This window comes from Lagenorhynchus albirostris, chromosome 2, assembly GCF_949774975.1.
Source record: "Lagenorhynchus albirostris chromosome 2, mLagAlb1.1, whole genome shotgun sequence".
In the NCBI taxonomy this organism is placed as follows: Eukaryota; Metazoa; Chordata; class Mammalia; order Artiodactyla; family Delphinidae; genus Lagenorhynchus; species Lagenorhynchus albirostris.
This window is the reverse complement of record NC_083096.1, coordinates 108,390,478-108,415,348: the sequence shown is the minus strand read 5'-3', so window position 1 is coordinate 108,415,348 and position 24,871 is coordinate 108,390,478. Positions and strand designations below refer to the sequence as shown.

Genomic DNA, 24,871 nt, shown 5'->3' with positions numbered 1-24,871 from the left:
GAACAGAGAAGAACTACCAAAAAAAAAACAGAAAACTATTCACAAAATGGCAATAACTACATACCTATCGATAATTACTTTAAAAGTAAATGGACTAAATGCTTCAATCAAAAGACACAGGATGGGTGAATAGATTAAAAAAACAAGGCCCGTGTATATGCTGACTACAAGAGACTCACTTCAGATCTAAAGACACACACAGATATACACACAGAAAGTGAAGGGATGGAAAAAGATATTTCATGCAAATGGAAATAAAACTGGGGTAGCAATACTAATATCAGACAAAACATACTTTAAAACATAGACTGTAACAAAAGACAAAGAAGGGCATTAAATAATGACAAAGGGATCAAGCCAACAAGCAGATATAATACTTATAAATGTATATGCACCCAACATAGGAGTGCCTGAATAAATAAAACAAATACAGACATAAAGGGAGAGATTGACAGTAACACTTTAATAGCAGGGGGTATTAGGAAATTCTCTAGTGGTCCAGTGGTTAGGACTCCACCCTTCCACTGTAGGGGCCATGGGTTTGACCCCTGGTCAGGGAACGAAGATCCCACATGCTGCTCAGTGCACCAAAACAAAACAAAACAAACAAACAAAAATAGTAGGGGATTTTAACACTCACTTACATCAAAGGATGGATCATCCAGACAGAAAATCAATAAGGAAACATTGGCCTTAAACAACATGTTACATCAGACAAACTTAATAGGTATATGTAGAATATTCTACCTCAAAAGAGTAGAATACAGATTTTTTTTCCAAGTGTAAATGAAACATTCTCCAGAATAGATCACATGGCATGCCACAAAACAAGTCTTAAAACTAGAAATTCATTACAAGAAGAAAACTGGAAAAACACAAACACATGGAGGTTAAACAACATGCTACTAAACAACCAATGGATCAACAGAGAAATTGAAGAGGAAATTAAACAATACATTGAGGCAAATGAAAATGGAAATACAACATTCCAAAATCTATAGGATGCAGCCAAAGGAGTTCTAAGAGGGAAGTTGATAGCAATAGAGCCTAGCCCAGGAAACAAGAAAAGTCTCAAATAAACAATCTAAACTTACGCCTAAAGGAATTAGAAAAAGAACAAACACAATCCAAAGTTAGTAGAAGGAAGGAAATAATAACAATCAGAGTGGAAATAAATGAAATAGAGACTAAAAAAAACAATAGAAAAGATCAATGAAGCTAACAGCTGGTTCCTTAAAAACATAAACAAAATTGATACTCCTTTAGCCAGACTAGAAAGAGAAAAAAAAAAGGCCCAAATAAATAAAATCAGAAGCAAAAGAGAAGTTACAATCAACACCACAGAAATACAAAGGATCATAAGAAATTTCTGTAGACACTTATACACCAACAAACTGTACAACCTAAAAGAAATGAATAAATTCCTAGAAACATACAATCTTCCAAGACTGAATCAGGAAAACACAAAAAATCTAAACAGACAAATCACTAGTAATGAAATAGAATCAGAAATCAAAAAAAACTCCCAATAAAGGGAAGTTCAAGATTAGGAGGCTTCACAGGTGAATTCTACCAAACATTTAAAGAAGGGTTAATACCTATCCTTCTCAAACTATTTCAAAAAATTGAAGTGGAAAGAACACTTCCAAACTCATTCCAGGAGGCCAGCATAACCCAGATAAAGACACTGCAAAGAAAGAAAATTACAGGCCAATGTTCCTGACAAGAATTGATGTAAAATCCTCAACATATATTAGCAAACAGAATTCAACAATAAATTAAAAGGATCATACACTATGATCGAGTGGGATTTATTTCAGGGATTCAAATGTCAAACGCCGAAGTTCAGTATTCACAAATCAATCAATGTGATATATCACATTGACAAAATGAAGGATAAAAATCTTATGATCTTCTCCATAGATGCAGAAAAAACATTTGAGAAAATTCAACATCTATTTATGATAAAAACTCTCAACAAAGTAAATATAGAGGGAAAATACCTCATCATAATAAAGGCCATATATGACAAATCCATAGCTAACACCATATTCAATGGTGAAAAGCTAAAAGCTTTTCCTCTAAGATTGGGAATAAGACAAGGATGCCCACCACTGCCACTTTTATTCAACATAGTATTGGAAGTCCTAGCCTTGATAATCAGAGAAGAAAAAGATAAAAGTCAGCCAGAGGAAAGGAAGAAGTAAAACTGTCACTATTTGCAGGTGGCATGATCCTATATAAAGGAAACCCCAAAGACTCCACCAAAAACTGTTAGAACTAATAAATAAATTCAGTAAAGTTGCAGGATACAATATCAATATACAGAAATCTGTTGTGTCTCTACACACTAATAGCAAGCCATCAGAAAGAGAAATTAAGAAAACAATCCCATTTACAATTGTATCAAAAAGAATAAAATGCCTAAGAAAAAATTTAACCATGGAGATGAAAGATCTGTACTCTTAATACTATAAGACATTAGTGAAAGAAATTAAAGACCACACAAACAAATGAAAGATATACAGTGCTCATGGACTGGAAGAATTAGTACCGTTAAAATGTCCATATTAAAATGTCAAAGCAATATACAGATTGAATGCAATCCCTAACAAAATATCAATGTCATTTTTTACAGAACTGGAAATAGTAGTCATAAAATTTGAACGGACCCACAAACGACCCTGAATAGTCAAAGCAATCTTAAGAAAGAAGAAAGAAGAACAAAGCTGGAAGTATCATGCTCCCTGATTTCAAACTGTACTACAATGCTATAGTTATCAAAACTGTATGATACTGGCACAAAAACAGACACATAGTTCAAAAGAACAAAACAGAGCCTAGAAATCAACCCATGCTTATATGGTCAATTAATTTATGATAAAGGAGCGAAGAATATACAGCAGGGAAACGACAGTCTTTTCAAATAAATGGTGTTGGGAAAACTGAACAGCTACATGCAAAAGAATGAACCTGGACTATGTTCTTATACAACATATAAAAATAAACTGAAAATGGATTAAAGACTTAAATATAAGACATAAAACTTGTAAAAGAAAACCTAGACAGTATGCTCTTTGACATTCGCCTTAGCAATATATTTTTGGATCTGTCACCTCAGGCAAGATCAGCAAAAGCAAAAATAAACAAATGTGACTATATCAAACTAAAAAGTTTTCCGCAGCAAAGCAAACCATCAACAAAACGAAAAGGTTGCCTACTTCATGGCAGAAGATATTTGCAAATGATATATTTGAAAAGGGGTTAATACCCAAAGTATAAAAAGAACTCAGACAACTCTGTATCAAAAAAAAAAAAAAAAAAAAAAAAAAGGTAAGACGCGGAGATCACCTTCCTCCCCACAGAAACACCAGAAATACATCTACACGTGGAACAACTCCTACAGAACACGTACTGAACGCTGGCAGAAGACCTCAGACCTCCCAAAAGGCAAGAAACCCCCCAAGTACCTGGGTAGGGCAAAAGAAAAAAGAATAAACAGAGACAAAAGGATAGGGACAGTACCTGCACCAGTGGGAGGGAGCCATAAGGAGGAAAGGTTTCCACACACTAGGAAGCCCCTTTGCGGGCAGAGACTGCAGGTGGCGGAGGGGCAAAGCTTCGGGGCCTCGGAGGAGAGCACAGTAACAGGGGGGCGGGGGGCAAAGTGGAGAGATTCCCACACAAAGGATAAGTGCCGACCTTCACTCACCAGCCCGAGAGGCTTGTCTCCTTCCCCGCCGGGGCGGGCAGGGCTGGGAGCTGAGGCTTGGGCTTCGGTAGGAGGCAGGGAGAGGACTGGGGTTGGCGGCGTGAACACAGCCTGCAGGGGGTTAGTGCTCCACGGCTGGCCGGGAGGGAGTCCGAGGAAAAGTCTGGACCTGCCGAAGGCGCAAGAGAATTTTTCGTCCCTCTTTGTTTCCTGGTGCGCAAGGAGAGGGGATTAAGAGCGCTGCTTAAAGGAGTTCCAGAGACAGCTCGAGCTGCGGCTAAAAGCGCGGAACGCAGAGACGGGCATGAGACGCTAAGGCTGCTGCTGCCGCCACCAAGAAGCCTGTGTGCGAGCACAGGTCACTATCCACACCCCCCTTCCGGGGAGCCTGTGTAGCCCGCCACTGCCAGGGTCCCAGGATCCAGGGACAACTCCTCCGGGAGAACGCACGGCACGCCTCAAGCTGGTGCAACGTCACGCCAGCCTCTGCCGCCACAGGCTCGCCCCGCCCACCGTGCCCCTCCCTCTCCCCGGCCTGAGTGAGCCAAAGACCCCGAATCAGCAGCTCCTTTAACCCCATCCTGTCTGAGCGAAGAACAGACGCCCTCCGTCGACCTACACGCAGAGGTGGGGCCAAATCCAGAGCTGAGCCCCTGGGAGCTGTGAGAACAAAGAAGAGAAAGGGAAATTTCTCCCAGCAACCTCAGAAGCAGCGGATTAAAGCTCCACAATCAATTTGATGTACCCCTGCATCTGTGGAATACATGAATAGACAATGAATCATCCCAAATTAAGGAGGTGGACTTTGAGAGCAAGATTTATGATTTTTTTCCCCTTTTCTTTTTTTTGTGAGTGTGTATGTGTATGCTTCTGTGTGAGATTTTGTCTGTATAGCTTTGCTTCCACCATTTGTCCAAGGGTTCTATCTGTTCGTTTTTGGTATTTTTTTAAAATTTTTTTCTTAATAATTACTTTTTATTTTAATAACTTTATTTTATTTTACTTTATCTTCATCCTTTCTTTCCTTCCTTCCGTCCTTTAGACAACGAATCATCACAAATTGAAGAGGTGGACTTTGAGAGCAAGATTTATAATTTTTTCCCCTTTTCCTTTTTTTGCGAGTGTGTATGTGTATGCGTCTATGTGAGATTTTGTCTGTATAGGGTTGCTTCCACCATTTGTCCTAGGGCTCTATCCGTCCATTTGTTTTTTTCTCTTAATAATTATTTTTTTATTTTAATAACTTTTATATTTTATCTTCTTTCTTTCTTTCCTTCTTTCTTTCTTTCTTCCTACTTCTACTAATACTTTCTTTCTACTTTTTCTTCCTTTTATTCTGAGCCGTGTGGATGAAAGGCTCTTGGTGCTGCAGCCAGGAGTCAGTGCTGTGCCTCTGAGGTGGGAGAGCCAACTTCAGGACACTGGTCCACAAGAGACCTCCCAGCTCCACATAATATCAAATGGCAAAAATCTCCCAGAGATCTCCATCTCAACACCAGCACCCAGCTTCACTCAATGACCAGCAAGCTACCATGCTGAACATCCTATGCCAAACAACTAGCAAGACAGGAACACAGCCCCACCCATTAGCAGAGAGCTTGCCTTAAATCATAATAAGTCAACAGACACCCCAAAACACACCACCAGACGTGGACCTGCCCACCAGAAAGACAAGATCCAGCCTCATCCACCAGAACACAGGCACTAGTCCCCTCCACCAGGAAGCTTACACAACTCACTGAACCAACCTTAGCCACTGGGGACAGACAACAAAAACAACGGGAACTACGAACCTGAAGCCTGCAAGAAGGAGACACCAAACACAGTAAGATAAGCAAAATGAGAAGACAGAAAAACACACAGCAGATGAATGAGCAAGATAAAAATCCACCAGACCTAACAAATGAAGAGGAAATAGGCTGTCTACCTGAAAAAAGAATTCAGAATAATGATAGTAAAGATGATCCAAAATCTTGGAAATAGAATAGACAAAATGCAAGAAACATTTAACAAGGACCTAGAAGAAATAAAGATGAAACAAACAACGATGAACAACACAATAAATGAAATGAAAAATATTCTAGATGGGATCAATAGCAGAATAACTGAGGCAGAAGAACGGATAAGTGACCTGGAAGATAAACTAGTGGAAATAACTACTGCAGAGCAGAATAAAGAAAAAAGAATGAAAAGAACTGAGGACAGTCTCAGAGACCTGTGGGACAACATTAAATGCACGAACATTCGAATTATAGGGGTTCCAGAAGAAGAAGAGAAAAAGAAAGGGATTGAGAAAATATTCGAAGAGATTATAGTCGAAAACTTCCCTAATATGGGAAAGGAAATAGTTAATTAAGTCCAGGAAGCACAGAGAGAGCCATACAGGATAAATCCAAGGAGAAACACGCCAAGACACATATTAATCAAACTGTCAAAAATTAAATACAAAGAAAACATATTAAAAGCAGCAAGGGTAAAATAACACACAAGGGAAGGTTATTATAAGGTTAACAACTGATCTTTCAGCAGAAACTCTGCAAGCCAGAAGGGAGTGGCAGGACATATTTAAAGTGATGAAGGAGAAAAAGCTGCAACCAAGATTACTCTACCCAGCAAGGATCTCATTCATATTTGATGGAGAAATTAAAACCTTTACAGACAAGCAAAAGCTGAGAGAGTTCAGCACTATCAAACCAGCTCTACAACAACTGCTAAAGGAACTTCTCTAGGTAAGAAACACAAGAGAAGGAAAAGACCTACAATAACGAACCCAAAACAATAAAGAAAATGGGAATAGGAACATACATATCGATAATTACCTTAAATGTAAATGGATTAAATGCTCCCACCAAAAGACACAGATTGGCTGAATGGATACAAAAACAAGACCCATATATTTGCTGTCTACAAGAGACCCACTTCAGACCTAGAGACACATACAGACTGAAAGTAAGGGGATGGAAAAAGATATTTCATGCAAATGGAAACCAAAAGAAAGCTGGAGTAGCAATTCTCATACCAGACAAAATAGACTTTAAAATAAAGACTATTAGAAGAGACAAAGAAGGACACTACAGAATGATCAAGGGATCGATCCAAGAAGAAGATATAACAATTGTAAATATTTATGCACCGAACATAGGAGCACCTCAATATATAAGGCAAATACTAACAGCCATAAAAGGGGAAATCGACAGTAACACATTCATACTAGGGGACTTTAACACCCCACTTTCACCAATGGACAGATCATCCAAAATGAAAATAAATAAGGAAACACAAGCTTTAAATGATACATTGAACAAGATGGACTTAATTGATATTTATAGGACATTGCATCCAAAAACAACAGAATACACATTTTTCTCTAGTGCTCAAGGAACATTCTCCAGGATAGATCATATCTTGGGTCACAAATCAAGCCTTAGTAAATTTAAGAAAATAGAAATTTTATCAAGTATCTTTTCTGACCACAATGCTATGAGACTAGATATCAATTACAGGAAAAGATCTGTAAAAAATACAAACACATGGAGGCTAAACAATACACTACTTAATAACGAAGTGATCACTGAAGAAATCAAAGAGGAAATAAAAAAATACCTAGAAACAAATGACAATGGAGACACGACGACCCAAAACCTATGGGATGCAGCAAAAGCAGTTCTAAGAGGGAAGTTTATAGCAATACAATCCTACCTTAAGAAACAGGAAACATCTCGAATAAACAACCTAACCTTGCACCTAAAGCAATTAGAGAAAGAAGAATAAAAAAACCTTAAAGTTAGCAGAAGGAAAGAAATCATAAAAATCAGATCAGAAATAAAAAGAAATGAAGGAAACGATAGCAAAGATCAATAAAACTAAAAGGTGGTTCTTTGAGAAGATAAACAAAATTGATAAACCATTAGCCTGGTTGGGGAACTAAGATCCCACATGTAGTGCGGTGCAGCCAAAAAAAAAAAAAGAGGGCCTGAATAGACATTTTTCCAAGAAAGACACACAGAACACGGATGGCGAACAGACACATGAAAAGATGCTCAGCATACTCGTGTGCACTGTTGATGGGAATATAATGTGATGCAGCCACTATGGAAGAAGTATGGAGGTTCTTCAAAAAATTAAAAGTAGAACTACTGTACCATGCAGCAATTCCACATTTGGGTATTTATCCAAAGAAAATGAAAACACTAATTTGAAAAAACATGTACATTTCAAAGTTCATTGCAGTATAATTTACAATAGCCAAGATATGGGAGGAACCTTAGTGTGCATCCATAGATGAATGGATATAGAAGATGTGATATATATACACAATGGAATATTAGCCACAAAAAAGAATGAAATATTGTCATTTGAGACATTATGGAGGCACTGGGAGGGTATTATGCTAAGTGAAATAAGTCAGACAGAGAAAGACAAATACTGTATGATTTTACTTATATGTGGAATCTAAAAGACAAAACAAATGAACAACATATCAGAACACAAGCAGGCTCACAGATTCAGAAAATAAACTGGTGATTGCCAGAAGGGAGGTGGTTGTGGGGTTTGGGAAATAGGTGAAGGGAATTAAGATGTAAAAACTTCCAGTTGTAAAATAAATAAGTCATGGGGATATAAAATACAGCATAGGGAATATAGCCAGTAATACCACTATAACTTTGTATAGTGACAGGTTATTACTAGATTTATCATGGGCATCAATTTCTAATGTATATAAATGTTAATCACTATGTTGTACACTTGAAACTAATATAATATTGTATGTCAACTGTACTTCAATAAAACATTTTATTTTTAATTTTTAAAGGAGTTTTGCTGCATTTTGTCCAAAGAGGAAGATTTTATTACTATCAAGGCATAATATGTCAATAAATATTAGGTATCAAAATTATGGCCCATCTATCTGATACTTAGCCCTAAGACTGAACCATTTGGTCAGGAGTCAGAAAATAAAGTTTCTGGCCTATCATTTTTTTGCTCTCTTCTAGCTCTGAAAGCTCTCAGACCTCCCAGACAGTGAATCAACAACCAAAAAAATTTTTTGAATGACTATTATGAGTAGGTGTAACAGGAAGAACAAAATAACCCAAAGGAGGGACTTCCCTGGTGGCGCAGTGGTTAAGAATTTGCCTGCCAATGCAGGGGACACAGCTTCGATCCCTGGTCCAGGAAGATCCACATGTTGCAGAGCAACTAATCCCGCGTGCCGCAACTGCTGAGCCTGAGCTCTAGAGCCCGCGAGCCACAACTACTGAGCCCATGAGCCGTAGCTACTGAAGCCATGCACCTAGAGTCCATGCTCTGCAACGAGAGGCCACCACAATGAGAAGCCCGCGCACCGCAATGAAGAGTAGCCCCGGGCTTCCCTAGTGGCGCAGTGGGTGGGAGTCCACCTGCCAATGCAGAGGACACGGGTTTGTGCCCCGGTCCGGGAAGATCCCACATGCCACGGAGTGGCTGGGCCCATGAGCCATGGCTGCTGAGCCTGCACGTCCAGAGCCTGTGCTCTACAACGGGAGAGGCCACAACAGTAAGAGGCCCGCGTACCGCTAAAAAAAAAAAAAAAAAAAAAAAGAGTAGCCCCCACTCGCCACAACTAGAGAAAGCCCGCATGCAGCAACGAAGACCCAATGCAGTCAAAACTAAAATTGTTTTTTTTCTAATTAAGGAAACCATCACATTTAAAAAAAAAGAAAAAGAAAAGAAAGAAACCCAAAGGAAGTATTCAGTATGGTACCACTCTCATTAAGAACTTCACAAAAATATCTGGAATTAATTTAACAGTGTCCCAAATCCTCTTTTTCTAGTAACTGCCTCACTCTACTTCTTTGGTTTCTGTACATGTGTTCTGCCTCAATCCATTAATAAATAGATTTTAGTGTTCATTGTTGGATGAGTGAGTGTTAGCATTATGAGAGCATAGGCTCTGGAGTCAGACAACTTTGAATCCTGGTTCTGCTTCTTACAGCTTTGAAGCCTTGGGCAGTTCACTCAACTTCTCTGAGCCTCAGTTTCCTCACCTATGAAACATAAGTACTAGTAGTATTTACTTTGTAGGGCTGTTGGGGAGATAAAATATAAGCATTCAGAATAGTACTTTGCATAAATGTTTATTATTGTCATAAGAAATATATTCAAACCATGCAAATATGCATACATACATACACGTTATATTTTGTCGTATGTGACGGTTGGGTACAATGAGTACCAAGGCAAACAGGTAGACAGAAAGAGAATCTTCACTTCAGTCTCGATGAGTTGAACTTAGAGCTAGTATAGGTCCTCTGGAGAGAGGTAAAATTGAATGTGTGTTTTATTTAACTTCTAAGTTCTGTTGTTGTTTCATCCTCTTTGCTTCTTTGTTCTTTACTGTTTTACTCTTTGTGGCTCGATTAAATAGATGCCAATATAATCACACAGAGAAATACCAAACAGTGCAACACAGTCATGTAAAAACAATAACAATAAAATTGTAAGGGCAATTTGAACTAAAGCTAGAACTCAAATCTTAAAATCTCCTGTCTGAAATGAAAAGAAACAATTTTCTTTTCTGCAGTTTGTCTGGTCATATTGATAAGGTCCACAGGATAATTCAAATTAAGAAGCAAATGGGACCCTAATACATTCCTTTGATATTTAAGAAAATTAAATTTGGATCACATGTAAACAGATTGACAATTGCTGGACAGAGAGTTGAATAAGTCATCCAATTAATTTAATTCTAATATATGCATATATCTGTAAATTATTTCTTTTGTTTTCAATTGCTAAATGTAAAAATCAGATAGTTATTCTATTTTTCAAATTGAGAATGGAGAACTGACAATTTGACTGAAAAAAATGTGTAGATTTGACAAAAGGAAGAATTTTAAGATTGTAATTTATGGGGAACAGATGGATTATTTTCTTTTGGAAATTTTAAGGTTAGGATTATTCTCTTGGGATACAAAACTCTTTAGAATTAATAAATTTTTTAAAGTATATATATGGACAAAAAAAAAAATCCAAACCCTGAAATGAACTGATGCCGTAGCTGTGGGATATTACCCTTATTCTACATGTCTTACTTCACCAATCCATTGCACCTAATTTCTAACCATGTGAGGTAAAGAAGGAGGTGAGTAGGGGAGGGCAGGGCATCTATGTCAGAGGAAAAAATGATGGTATATTGAAAAGCATATTTTGCCACTTATAGATATAACTACAGTTTGTCTACAAGCCATCTCCATCAAAGAGACACATCGATATCACAGCAAGTGTAGAAGGAATGAATATGTAGAAAAACCTGACTATCTCACTTCATATCTTTCTCAGCAATGTTCTATCTTTCATCAGTTAACACTGCCTTAGACAAAGGATGTTCTGTATGAACTGCATATAGATAACAAATCAAATCTTTAATATTTTTTAGCTTTGTTTTTCATAAAAGTTTTTATAGCTTCTGGCCTCATTTACTTTTCAAAAAAAAACAAATGAATTGAATGTATTATTATAGCTAAGAAATTTAAGTTATCTCACATTTAAGGGATAGGAGAAGGGCCAAACTGAAATCACCTTTCACTTGGTACCTAGGGCAAGTAAAACAGGTGCTAATGAAAAATGATTCACTCAGAGCTGTCATTACTGGCATTGTTAATCTATATCACAAGCCAGTGGGAGGAGAAAGATGTATTAGAAAGTTGATAGTTTTAGAATGACAGTTCAAAAGTGAAAAATTTGAGGTACCATAAAATCTGATAAATAATCAATAGGCTATAAAAAGTTATTTGTTTTATTATTCTGTTAACTATACTCATGTAATGCCAAAGAAAGAAGTTGAAAATAAAATCTAGCTTATCTGCTGGCTTTATTAAACAAATATAACTGATTTTTATCATTGTATAGTTATACCCGAATGATGTCTACACAGTGAGCTATAAAATATAGTCATAACCTAAATAATATCTTTTAAATAACTGAAAAAAGTAAAAAATGAGCATTTATTTCCCCTTATGTATCTCCTCTATGTATCTATATTCCTTTGTCTTAATTCATATATTGATGAATATATCATAGTGAATTTCAAATTTTAATATGGTTTGATCAGTATCAAAGGTTATAATGTAACTGATTAATGTAACATTTTATTAACTGTCTCAGTACAGAGAATTGTTTATGAAATGTGTTTCAAGTCAGGAAGGCATGCATTTCTTAGGTGAATAATTACTCCAAATACAGATTTTATCAGCATAAGAAAACAGTGAAAAGGGATATTGATAATATAGATAAGCCATTTACCACTATATACTAAGTAAATATAACCTGGAAAAAAACTAAAAGTATGTCATGTTCGTTTGACTAAAAGCCCTTAAAATATGTTTATACCTAAAATAGGTTGTATTATATCATTGTATCTCCATTACTACAAACTTTGATAAAAACCTAATTTATGTCAGTCATTTTCATTCTTTGTTTTAATATAAATAGTTCTGAATAGCTTTCCATTCTTAGCACGTAAAAAATAGGAAGTGTTTTTCTATGCAGCAAATGAAATCGTGAGAATATCTTCTCTGCAGCCCCAATTTCAAATCAATAGATTAAGTGCCCACATTGTTTGCACCTAAGTCACAGCGGTCTAAAATGCTTCAGAAATGTTTAGCAGATTGCTTTATAGCAGGATAACACAGTTTGAACCATAGTTTCCTGAATACATCTTGCTGAGAGCTTATCTCATTCAAATGATGAAGGCAGCTGAAGCATGGTATTTGAATCATCGACATTTTGTTCTGATAAAGAGAACTTTAGGAAGCTCTAGTTGTGATAGGCAACAGAGTAAAGCAATTGAAATGTGGATGTTATATTTTACACCATTCAAACTGCTTGTGCATGTGTGTGTGGTGATAAGATACTTTAAAAATAAAATTTCATTCGGCGAGAAGCTTACAGTTAAACGGTAAAAGCATTACACAGATCATGTGAATTGCCAGCATGTAAAAATAAATATGCAAATGACTGCAGTACATACTCTTTTCCAAAATAACATCTTTAATAGGAAACCCTTCATAAGAATCCTTATAAAGTGATATATTTTAAAGTCATTTTTATAATGCATAAGTACTTATAACTAACAGTTCTTATTTTTAATTAGAAAATACACATCTCTTCAGCCATACCTGACTAAACTATAGCCATAGGTATGAACACGAAGAATGCGTACATATATACACTTCTATTATAAATTTTAAAAATTCTTATAGATCAAACAAGTTCTTATCAAGTACTTTCTACTCATAATGAGCTTTACATATACTAGATGCTGTGGCGATTACAGAAGTCTGATATATATTAATTTCTTTTTCACTCAAGAAGCTTAAAATCTACTTGGGAAATATAAGAGTGAATATAACACGGTCCTAAGGTGTGTGGCTTACAGATATAACCCCAGCAAGTGGTAGATGCTTCATAAATATTGTCAAATAAATGAATGAATTATATACAAGCTAAACTTTGTTTTTAACTGATTAGAGAATGTAAATTAAATATTTCAGAAAAATTCTATCAATGGGAAGTTTGAGAAGAAGACTTATCTAAATATCCAGCTTGAAATGTACGTTCCAATTATCTATTGCTATGAATATCTATTGCTCCCCCACCCCTAAAACAAATAATTTTATTATGCTCGCAAATTATAAATTCAGAAATTTGGACAGGGCATAGCAGGGATTGTCTCTTCCCATAATGTCTATGGCCTCAAATAAGATGATTCTAACAGCTGGTGGCTTGAACAAATAGGCGCTGGAATAGCTGAGACAAGATTTGTTACCAAAATGCTTTCTTCACTCACCTGTCTGGTGTCTGGGCTGAAATGATTTGAAAGCTGGGCTTAGCTGGGACTATTGACCAGAACACCTACATATAGCCTTTCGGTGAGGCTTTGGCTTCTCGCAGAATGGTGGCTGGGTTCTAAGAAAGCTCAGACTAAGAGGGAGTATTCTAAGAGAGCAAGTGTTTTAACATAGTAACACTTGCTATAAGTGTGAAAGAATTTATGGGTTTTTTTTTAAACTGATACAATATATATTTACTCTAGTGACTGACTAAAGAATCTGATAGTTACAGGTACAGAGCTTGCATTTTAAAGCCTGAGAAGTAGAACACTTTGCTGATTACAAAAAAATCATTGAGGGGCTTCCCTGGTGGCGCAGTGGTTGAGAGTCCGCCTGCCGATGCAGGGGACACGGGTTCGTGCTCCGGTCCGGGAGGATCCCACATGCCGCGGAGCGGCTGGGCCCGTGAGCCATGGCCGCTGAGCCTGTGCGTCCGGAGCCTGTGCTCCGCAACGGGAGAGGCCACAACAGTGAGAGGCCCGTGTACCGCAAAAAACAAAAACAAAACAAAACAAAACAAAAATCATTGACTAGAAAGTCTATGTGATGGATACTGTGAATTGTCCATTAAAATCCAACTTGTTCCTCTTCTTCAGTAAAAGAGTTGTGGCTTGGCCCATGACTAGTTAGAGAGTACACTTCTCAGCCTCGTTTGGGGCTGTGTGGTCAAATTCTTGCATTCTCAAATGGAACGGAAGCAGAAATGATATGTGCTAATTTTGAGCCTGCGCCTTAAAACACAGGACATATCATCCCTCATGAGGCTCTCTTTTCCTTCCTACAAGGTAGACCGTGGAGTTGCTTGACCCAGCTTCAACGATGCAGTTGAGAATAATGCCATGGTGGATGGCAGAGAAGTAGAGCAGAAAGCCCCTGAATCTCTGGATGGCCTCACAGTGCACAGCCAGTCTGATAACTTGGATTTCTTACCTTGTGCAGTCCTTGCGTGTGAGGGAGTAACAAATTTCAGTGTTCTTTAAACCACAGTCTTGTGTCTTTTTGTTAAAAGTTTAGCTTTACTCTAATTCAGAGAGTAGATGCACATTATTCAATAATAGCTGGAATGATGGTAGGGAAAGCCACCTCCCTGGTGTTCACCTCCCAAACCCTTTAAAATGTTTGGTATGACTGATACTACGTTCTTTGTATCCATTAATTTTTTTGGCATTTTGCAGTTTCAGAAGAGTTTTCCTCTAGAGGAAGTGCCAATAGTAAAACTGTCATGATTTACACAATTTTTTTCATACTATATTCCTCTTTCATTTTGACAAGGACAGACACATTTTTCATGTACCACAGCAATATTTCACTTGAAAAGTCCAGAAGTTTGTAATTATTTTGGCATGGTAGTAGATCTTAAACTCCGGAAACACAGAAATCACATTCCCATATTCATATGCAGAGAAACTGTACTAATTCAGAATCATCAGAGGTAGCCTTATAGATTAGAACAGCACTTCTCAAAGGGGGTCTGCAAGGTCAAACCTATTTTCATAATAATATTAAGATGTAACTCACCTTTTTCACTTTTATTCTCCCACAGACATAAGGTAGAGTTTTTCAGAGGCTAAGTTCATGGGATGAGGTCATCACTCTGATGGCTAATGAAATGTGAGCTTGTATATTCTTGTGCTTTAAAAACTCTTCAGTTTTAACTTCTAATACAGTAAACATTAGAAGATATAACCCACATAAACGAAAGCTCTTTAGAGTCTTCAATAAGTTTTTTTGGTCAATAGAATTTTAATTTTTAATTATTAAAATGTATTATGGAATACTTTATACATTCCAAAAGAACAAAAAGTTAACAAAAATCTATATGTTAACCACCAGCTGGTTTGCTGATTGTAGAGTACATTTTACTTAAATTATGTAATACATATGTAATACATGAAACATCTACTTTTTTGCAACAGGCAAATGAATGCCTGCAGACTAAATTTTTTCCCCATTAATTTCTTTTAATTGAGGTATAGTTGATTTACAATGTTATATAAGTTTCAGGTTACAACACAGTGATTCACAATTTTTAAGGTTATATTCCACTTATAGATATTATAAAATATTGTCTATATTCCTTGTACTGTGCAATATATCCTTGTAGTTTATTTTATACATAGTAGTTTGTACCTTTTAATCCCCTGCCCCTATCTGGTCCCTCCCCCTTCCCTCTCCCCACTGTAACCACTAGTTTGTTCTCTATATCTGTGAGTCTGTTTCTTTTTTGTTATACTCACTAGTTTGTTTTATATTTTAGATTCCACATATAAGTGATATCATACAGTATTTGTCTTTATCTGTCTGACTTATTTCACTTAGCATAATACCCTCCGAGTTCATCCATGTTGTTGCAAGTGTCAAAATTTCATTCTTCTTTATGGCTGAGTAGTATTCCACTCTGTGTGTGTGTGTGTGTGTGTGTGTGTGTGTGTGTGTGTGTGTGTGTACACATTACTTCTTTTTTATTCATTCACTTGTTGATGGACACTTAGGTTGCTTCCATATTAGGTTGCTATGAACATTGGGGTGCATATATCTTTTCTAATTAATGTTCATTTTCTTCAGATAGACACCCAGGAGTGGGATTGCTGGATCATATGGTAGTTCTATTTTTAGTTTTTTGAGGAACCTCCATACTGTTGTCCATAGTGGCTGCACCAATTTACATTCCCACCAACAGTGCACAAGGGTTCCCTTTTCTCCACAACCTTGCCAATATTTGTTATTTGTGGTGTTCAATAATTCTTAAGAGTATGAAGGGATCCTGAGGGTTAGAACAAAAAGTTTAACTTCTCAATGGTGGTTAAAACATTTGTTTTCCATTACTTCAAATACATAAAATTCAAAATGTTACCATTCATTTGATGTCATGTACCGAGCTAGGAAAATGGTATTTTCTGGTATCCTTTTCAGGAGGACATTGCATATTCGGGGGAGAAATTTCCAAACAATCTTGTTTGGTATAACAGTTGAGAATCAGAAGGACCATGAGTATGGTCAAACTCTAAAAGCCTGGGAAAGGAGCAGGATTTGCTTGTTAATCTGTTGAGGGTGGAAAAAGAGAGGTAGACCCAGCGTCAGGGGGAAAGTCATCATATCCTATAGTGTGACCCCTCTTAAATCTTTGGTACGAGGTTAATGAATTAATAAATGCTTGAAAACAGCTTGTATTGGGGATAACTTGTCATGGGTTGAGCTTTAGGTCCATGTAAATATAGGCAGAAACAAGGGCCATGGACAGTAGGGAGTGGTTATGGGAGTGTTTGTGGAGGGACAGAGAAACAGGAAAGCATGTGTAAATAACATGTCAGAGTTCCCAAAACTGGATTGGGAGAAACAGAGTCTCTTGACTTTAGAGGCTATGAAACTGGGCATTCACGGTAAGCTTACCTAGCAGACAGTTATCCTAAAATATTTCTGCAATACATACATAAACACACCTACATACATAATATCTATGCATAAGAGATACTATACTAGGCCCTATAGACACATGGACACTCTTTAGGTGGGCTTAAGTCTAGCAGGAGAAAAATATTGTATACAATGACTTGACAAAGAAGAAATTTAAGTGCCCAAATAGATGTATCAATGAAGTGCTGTGGGGAGGTTCATATTAGGTTTAATATATACTTGTTTATAATTTGTATATTTGCTGAATATATATTGTCAGAATGAATATATATATATATTGAATATATATTTTGTCAGAATCTTTTGGGAATAATAAGTAGACTGGATAGAAAATGAGTCATTGAAAGAGGAGACAGCAGTATTTAACTTTTATTGCTTGTCCTACCCACTTCTACCCTATAGCCAGAATGGTGGTGTCATTCGTTCTCTGATGGTTCTCACCTTGGCTTGATGGCTTAACGTCTGCTTTAGAGTGTGTGTGTGTGGGGGGCACATACACACAGTAGCTTTAGCAAAAAGAAAGACTTATTAGGGGAACACAGGAGACTCCCAAAACACGAGAATAGAGTAGCTGAACTTCCCAGAAGACTGGAGCAAGCAAATGGTAAGACACTGGGAACTAATTCACGTACATTTCTTCCACTGTCCTGGTGCCACAAAGTCTCTCACCTCTGCTTCTCTTTCCACATCACCAGATTCTCCTGTCTTTTAAATCTCTTGGCTTCTCTCCATTTCCAATGCCATGACCCCAGTCTAAACTACTATTCATTATTTAATCCTAATTTTTCTCCCCCAGTCTACTCTTGCCCATTTCTAATCTTGTTGTCACCATAGCCAGAGTGATTTGTTAAAAAATGGAAAATTTATTCAATGGTTTTCCATTGCTCCTAGGATAAACATCAAAATCTTAAACATGGTGTGGAACTGGATTACTATTCACCTACATTCAGTGCCCATCGTTGTGGTGTCCCTCTCTGTAGGAAGATTATACAACCCTGCCCCTTGTTGCTTTCAGGCACAGCAAAAGTTTGGCTGATGAAATGTGAAAGAAATATGACCAAACACTTTAAGAACCAGTGGGTGATTTACCACTTTTCTTCTCCTTCTGACATGACAATGGCAATACTCCAGATAAAGACTGCACTGTTAGCCTGAGTCCAGAGTGAAGACGGCATGGAGCAGAACCTTGGTGGCCATGTAGCATGAAAGATAAATAAACCTTATTGTTGGCCACTGAGAATTTTTGGAATCATTTGTTACTCAACATAACCTAGCCCATCCTAACTGATACACATGATCTATAAGCTCCTGCTTATTGCTTTGTTTCTTTGCTATAGTTCCACTGGTCTTTCAGTACTTAATTAAGATGCTCCCTCCCCTTCTAGAACATTTATCTAAGTTATTCTTTCTCTTTGGAAAGTTCTTTACACCTTTTTTGTCCAGTTAACATATACAAGTGAGATCTCAGCATAAGTGTGAAGTACTTAGGAAAGAATTGCCTGACCTGTGTTTAAAGTACCCTGAATTCACCTTCTTTGTCATTACGTCTCTTTAACTAACCATAAGCCCCATCAAGACAAAGGCCAGTTATGCCTCAATAACCATTATATTCCCAGTGACAGGGAGGAAGGACTTCGTTTCTCTTTCCAAAAACAGCTTTTTCTGCATGTTTGGACACATGGCAAAAAATAGCCATTCTAGCCCTACAACCATAACCCTCCCACCATTGCTGGTCTAGGGCCACCAACTGACCAACATTTCAATATTCTATTTTCAAATTCTTGGGGAGGTAATCTGGTTAGCTAAACTTGGACATGTTCTATCATGGCCCACCCATAATTTGCTGAAAGATCTAGATTAAGCCAAATCAACATGGCTACAGAGACTTCTTTTCTGGCGGCAGAGGTAATTCTCAGAGAAGTGAATGTGGGCTGAGCAGACACCTCCAAAAATATCTGCTATGGTCGCTACAACTTAACTGTACTGTGTTCTCAACTTTAAGAATCTTGTTCTCAAAATTATCTTCATAGAGCTTGCAAGGGAACATCCCTGCAAGGGGTTTCCTAAGGAAGAAAAAGGTGGTGACCAAGTAGTTCTGACTGTCTCTCTGAGTTTGCCTCTCCTTTGGCAGTCTCTTAGTTTGATTACCACTGCTACTTTACTTTTATCCCTTGGGAGTAGGGAGTTACTTTTTTTTTTTCTTCCCGCTAACTTGCAAAAACAACAATAACAGGGGCTTCCCTGGTGGCGCAGTGGTTAAGAATCCGCCTGCCAATGCAGGGGACACGGGTTCGAGCCCTGGTCCGGGAAGATCCCACATGCCGCAGAGAAACTAAGCCCATGCACCACAACTACTGAGCCTGTGCTCTAGAGCCCGTGAGACACAACTACTGAGCCCATGTGCCATGAGTACTGAAGCCCGCGTGCCTAGAGCCCGTGCTCCGCAACAAGAGAAGCCACCGCAATGAGAAGCCCATGCACCGCAACGAAGAGTAGCCCCTGCTCGCTGCAACTAGAGAAAGCCCACGCGCAGCAACAAAGACGCAGTGCAGCCAAAAATAAAAAAAGTAATAATAACAAACAAATCACTATTTCTACATGTTTGGTCATCTCTACTTCTTAAAGACCTTTAAAATATCTATGAAAAATTTTAAAAGCTACCTGCAAAATTAGTGACACAATTCAGATTTTTTTATGTCTTTAATTTCTTACATGGAAATTAGTAAAATTAAAAAAATTCCTCTTTTTCATTGTTAATATAAATTAGAACATAACTTGAGGTGAACTATATTTAGGATTCCTCAAAAACATCTGCAAGTAGGGACTGAATATAGCTCATCTGAATCAACATGATATACGTTTCCATTAAAACTTTTTCAAGTATGCTTCATTTTGATAAATATATTCCATGTCCTATTATTTGTTCTTTTCCCCCATTTACCACCCCCCACCCCCTGAACATAAACTGTGATCTGGGTAGTAGTTTTCAGCTTAAGCTAATTTACTGTTTAAACCATCACATTTTCCAGATTCTCAAGCAGTTTTATATTGTCTTGGCTCCCTTTTGTATTGTACCACTTTCCCCAACATAACTAATCTCATAAATAATTCCTATAATTTAAAAAACTTTTTATGCTGGTTGCTTACATTTACACGTGATATATAAAATTAAAATTACTATTAATACTTGATTTGGCACTAGAAATATGTAAAGTTTGAAATCTTTTTCTATGGTAAAAAATTTGAGAGACTATAATGCTTTGAGTTCATTTTTTAATCTATTTTAAAGTACTTATAGCAGCATGGATTAAGTTTAAAGAAGCACAGGATTGGCAATTAGGAGATTTAGATTCCAGTTTCCATCTCTGCCACTAAGGGTAATAATGTTCCCATGCTCCTAAGAGTTAAGTAAATTATGGCTTATTTTTCTTCTACGTATAGTAAGTGTTGGACTCAACATTTTAAGTCTCTTCTACCTTTAAAATACCATGGTACTAAAAGGTGAACATCTTTCTCTTATATCTACATTTATTTTTAAAAAGAATGCTCATTCACTATATTTCTAACTCCTTACATAGGTACTTTTAAATTACATCATTATTAAGCACCTACTATGTGTGCCAGCTATCTCAAATCCATTCTGGAGTAAGGCAAAAGAAAAATAAGCAAAATATATCTGCATGCATTTAATGCCACTGAATTGTATACTTAAAATTGTTAAAATGGTAAATTTTATGTAATGTATTTTTAGTACACACAAAATATGTATATCTATCTATCATCTATCTGAATGCAGTGGTCCCCTAACGTTTTGTGACTATCATTTAAAATTGCACTATAGTTGTTTGGACACAAGTCTGTTTCTCCAAAGGACTCAATCACTCCAGGGACAAGGACTCTTTCTTAATCCTAGCTGTAGCTCCAGGGTCTAGAACACTGTCTGGCTCTTACCAGGGAGGGCATTTTTATCCTGGTTTTTCCAAGTGTTGTTGTAGCATATGTTTTAATTATCATTTTCAACCAAGGCTATGTATTAAACATATAAACAGTTTTTAAACTTTTGAAAGACTCACCAGAAAAATTCTCTATCACATGAATTGGAGTTCAGAAAATGTGATCACAGAACTCTAGACAAGTGTTTGTCAAATAAATGCATTAGACTTTAGAAGGTAAAAAGATAAACTTAAGTCCTAGCATCAGCCCAACAGATCTTACATGCAGCTTAAGAGGTTCATGATAGCATACTTAAGAAGTATGCCTACTAAGCCATTCTTCAAGTAGCTATCTAACTAAACTATCCTTATCACTTTCCCTAAGTAGTTTTTAACAAAGCCATGGCATCTCAGCCTCAAATAATCAAAAGTTAAGCAGGTGCCTAGAATATGCATTCACTCCTCAGACAAAAGCTACGGGATGGAGATTTTGTTGACATTCCTGAATATTATAGTGTCATTTCTTAAACCCCCAATTTAAGACTACTTAGCTACATGTTACTAATAGGTTAACCTGGATGTTTACTACAACAGGGAAAGTTGGCTTTTTCCCATTCATGGGGCTAATCCCGCCCCACCGCCTTCACTTTAAATTCAGTTAAAACAATTCAAGAAGCCAACTAATTAAATTCTAAAATTCAAAAGCCCAAACCACAGTAGTGCAGCGCTTGGGAAAAGGTATCTTTAAAAAACTGTGCATTAGGGCTTCCCTAGTGGCGCAGTGGTTGAGAGTCCGCCTGCCGATACAGGCGACGCGGGTTCGTGCCCCGGTCCGGGAAGATCCCACATGCCGCGGAGCGGCTGGGCCCGTGAGCCATGGCCGCTGAGCCTGTGCGTCCGGAGCCTGTGCTCCGCAACGGGAGAGGCCACAACAGAGAGAGGCCCGCGTACCGCAAGAAAACAAAAACAAAAACAAAACAAAACAAAAAACTGCATTGAGTTGCCAGAGGTCGAGAGCCGCTAACATTTCTTGAAAAGTACAGACCACACCCCACTTTCGCCAGCTGTGCACCTTACTGGTCGCAGAGGCGCGCAGAGGGTGGGTGCAAGCAAAAGGCAAGATTAATAGCTTGGGCTGGGGAATATTCTATCAGGTTTGAGTCCCGAAACTCTTTGGGTTCTGGAGGTTAGAAAAGGGTCCGTTTACGTTAGGTCTAAACTGTGGCAAGCAAAGAGAAAAGGACCTGGGGAAAAAAACAAAAAGAAGCGAGTAGTTTCCCGATTTCCAGCGTTCACAGCGGGGCAGTTAAACAAGCAGGAAAGCGGGCGTGTGTTTTCTTCTTCCTCTTCCCGCTTCCCAGGAGACGCGAGCCCAGCCCGCTCCCCCGCTTTTCACCCTGGCTGGGTCCAATGGCAGTCCCCGCCGCGGAGCCTGGTCGGAAGCCGCCCCGCCCCGCTCCCGCCCTCTGGGTCCCCTCCGCCCCACCTCCTTCGCCCGGCGGGAGGCGGCGGCCGCGGCCGTCACGTGCCCTGGCAGCCGCCAAGTGAGGCCGCTTTTGCGACGCGGTGACAGCCAAACGGTGCGACAGGAGGAGTTGCCGCCGCGGCCGCACAGCCCCGCACCGAGAGGTTCGAGGCGGCTCCTGGCGTCGCCCTGAGGCAGCGACTGAGCAAGAGAGTCCAGCACGGGCGGGCGGCGGCGAGGGGGAGCCCGCTACGAGTGTCCCGGCTCCCCGCCGCTCTCCAAGGACCGGGCGAAATAAGCCGCGCCTCCAGCAGGGGCTGCGCCTCCATGAATCCCTAGGTTTTTTTCTTTCTCTCCCCGCTCCTCACCCCCCACCCCGGATCCCGTCCCGCCTTCTCCCTTCGCCCGCCAGCAGCGGCCGCGTCCAGGTGTGGAGTCCAGAGCGGAAAGCAATGGCGTCCAACCCCGAACGGGGGGAGATTCTGCTCACGGAGCTGCAGGTAAGGGCCGCGGCCCGTGCACGAGGCGCTGGCGGAGCAGAGGGAGAGAGTCTGGCGCGGGGTAGGGGGCCTAGGGGAGCCGTGCGGCCGCCGCGCCCCTAGCCCGCTAAGTGAGGAAACTCGGGGATGTCACTCGGGAGCCGCTTCCTTCTGGAGCCAGAGCCTCTGCCCCCGCCGGAGCCGTGGCCTGCCACCAACTTAATTTGACTCTGCCTACCAGAGGGACCCCATCCTGCGGCCGGCGTCTGCTCTCACCCGGTCTCCGGGGCGGCCAGTTCGCCTCCCCCTCTCTTGTGTCAGAGCCGCCCGCGGACACCCCTGGCGCCCCCTACCTCTTGCGGGCCGGGCCGGGCCCCGCCCCGCCTTTCCCTCGAACACCGCTCCTTAAACTCCTTTGAATGACTCCCAAGCTGTTTTCTTGTCCCTCCCCTTCCCCTCAGACTCTGCACAAAGAGCGCCCCCATAACTTCCAGTCCCCAGACAAGTTTTTTTTTTTTTAAAGAAAAAACAAAAATAAAGTGTCTCACCCAATGCTGGCTTCACTTCACCAACCCTCTTTAGGTGGCTAGATTTCTTTCTTTTATTTTGAGGGCTAACCCATTTATTTCTTTTTTACCAAGTGATAGTTACATGGTCCCCTTCTCAGCTACTCCCGGCTCAGATCCGGAAGCTCAGATGCTGATGCTTTTCAGGCTTTCATTTTCCCTCCTGTTTGAATACCAAAAAAAGAACTACAGAAGTTGTTTAAAAACGGCAAAGCAGTCGACTAAGGGAAAATGTTGGGCACCACATGCTTGCAGAAGATGTGAACAAAATAGATCCCTTAATTAAAGTCCACGTTGATTAGCAGTATTATTCTTCCCATTTTCCAGCTAAATATTTGATGATGTAGGCACGATATTGGTGTTTAGGTCTCTTTGATGTGCAGGGTACGTGCGCTACCTTGTTGGGTTTATTTTTCTTTACTTTGGAGTGTCCCAGAGATGTTTACATCTGGATTAAAGTTTCATGCTTGTTCTTTGACTTAAACTTATTTTGGTTTGTTTAAATATAGTCGTCTTTTAGCTACTCGAAGATTGAGATGGGAGTTAAAAGAAAAAAAATAGCCTACGTACATTCGTTTTTGTGTGTTGGGCAGTTAATTTTTTTTGAGAAGGCTGAATCTAGACACTCTGAAGGGTTCATTCTTGATGATTTCAAAATTCAGTTGCTTCTAAGTTTTTTGCTGTTTAAATGTATTTTCGATAAATTCCTATATTAGCTTGGTTTATTGTGCGGTTAGATGTAAGCTTGAAGGCATATAATACTCGATATTTCCTCCATAAAAATAGATTTCAACAAGGTATATCAATGCACTTTTGCAAATTTGGAATCCTTTGGAAATGCAAGGCTGAATTTCATATTATTGAACATGTTGCTATATAGTGTTTTAATTACTCTTAGTCTTTTCTAAGGAAGTCTTCCAGCATACCAGTTAGCTAAATGAATGGAATTTATTGTTTTATTACTTTACGTGAGCTTTTGAAAAGAAGTTTGAGGCACATCAGAAATGCTTTCCATTGCCTAGTCTTGAAATTTGAAAAGCATATTTTACTTCTGACTGAAAAAAAGCCATGAAAATAACAGAATTTTTCCTTGAGTGGAGTGGCTTCAGAATCATAAAGTATTTGGCATCCTTATTTGTATTTTATAGAAAGTTGATGTAAAAAACTCTTATTTTGGTACTGAATGTGAAAATATATTTTCATGTATATTAAAATATAACATTTAGGGACTTTTAATAAAACCATTTTTTACAATAACAAAGAAGCAAGTCAAATAAATAGGAATATTTAAATATGAGTATTTTAAAAATGGGACCAGACTAGGGGAACGTCCAATCTAAAGTTAGACTTTTAAATAAACTAAAATGTAACTCCCTCCAGTAAAAGAATAGTTTTTAATAAGTGTTACATTTTAGGTTGTCATGTATATCC

At 38.7% G+C, this 24,871-nt stretch overlaps 1 protein-coding gene across 1 annotated transcript in view; it reads left to right on the top strand.

Annotated features, from left to right (window-relative positions):
• The first annotated feature begins 22,535 nt into the window (after positions 1-22,535).
• Positions 22,536-24,871, top strand: part of PKN2 (protein kinase N2) — a 154,328-nt gene continuing 151,992 nt past the window's right edge. The window contains exon 1 of the mRNA XM_060139618.1: positions 22,536-22,895. Coding sequence (XP_059995601.1) covers positions 22,848-22,895 — 48 coding nt within the window. The 5' untranslated portion in view covers positions 22,536-22,847. The remainder of the gene's footprint in view (positions 22,896-24,871) is intronic.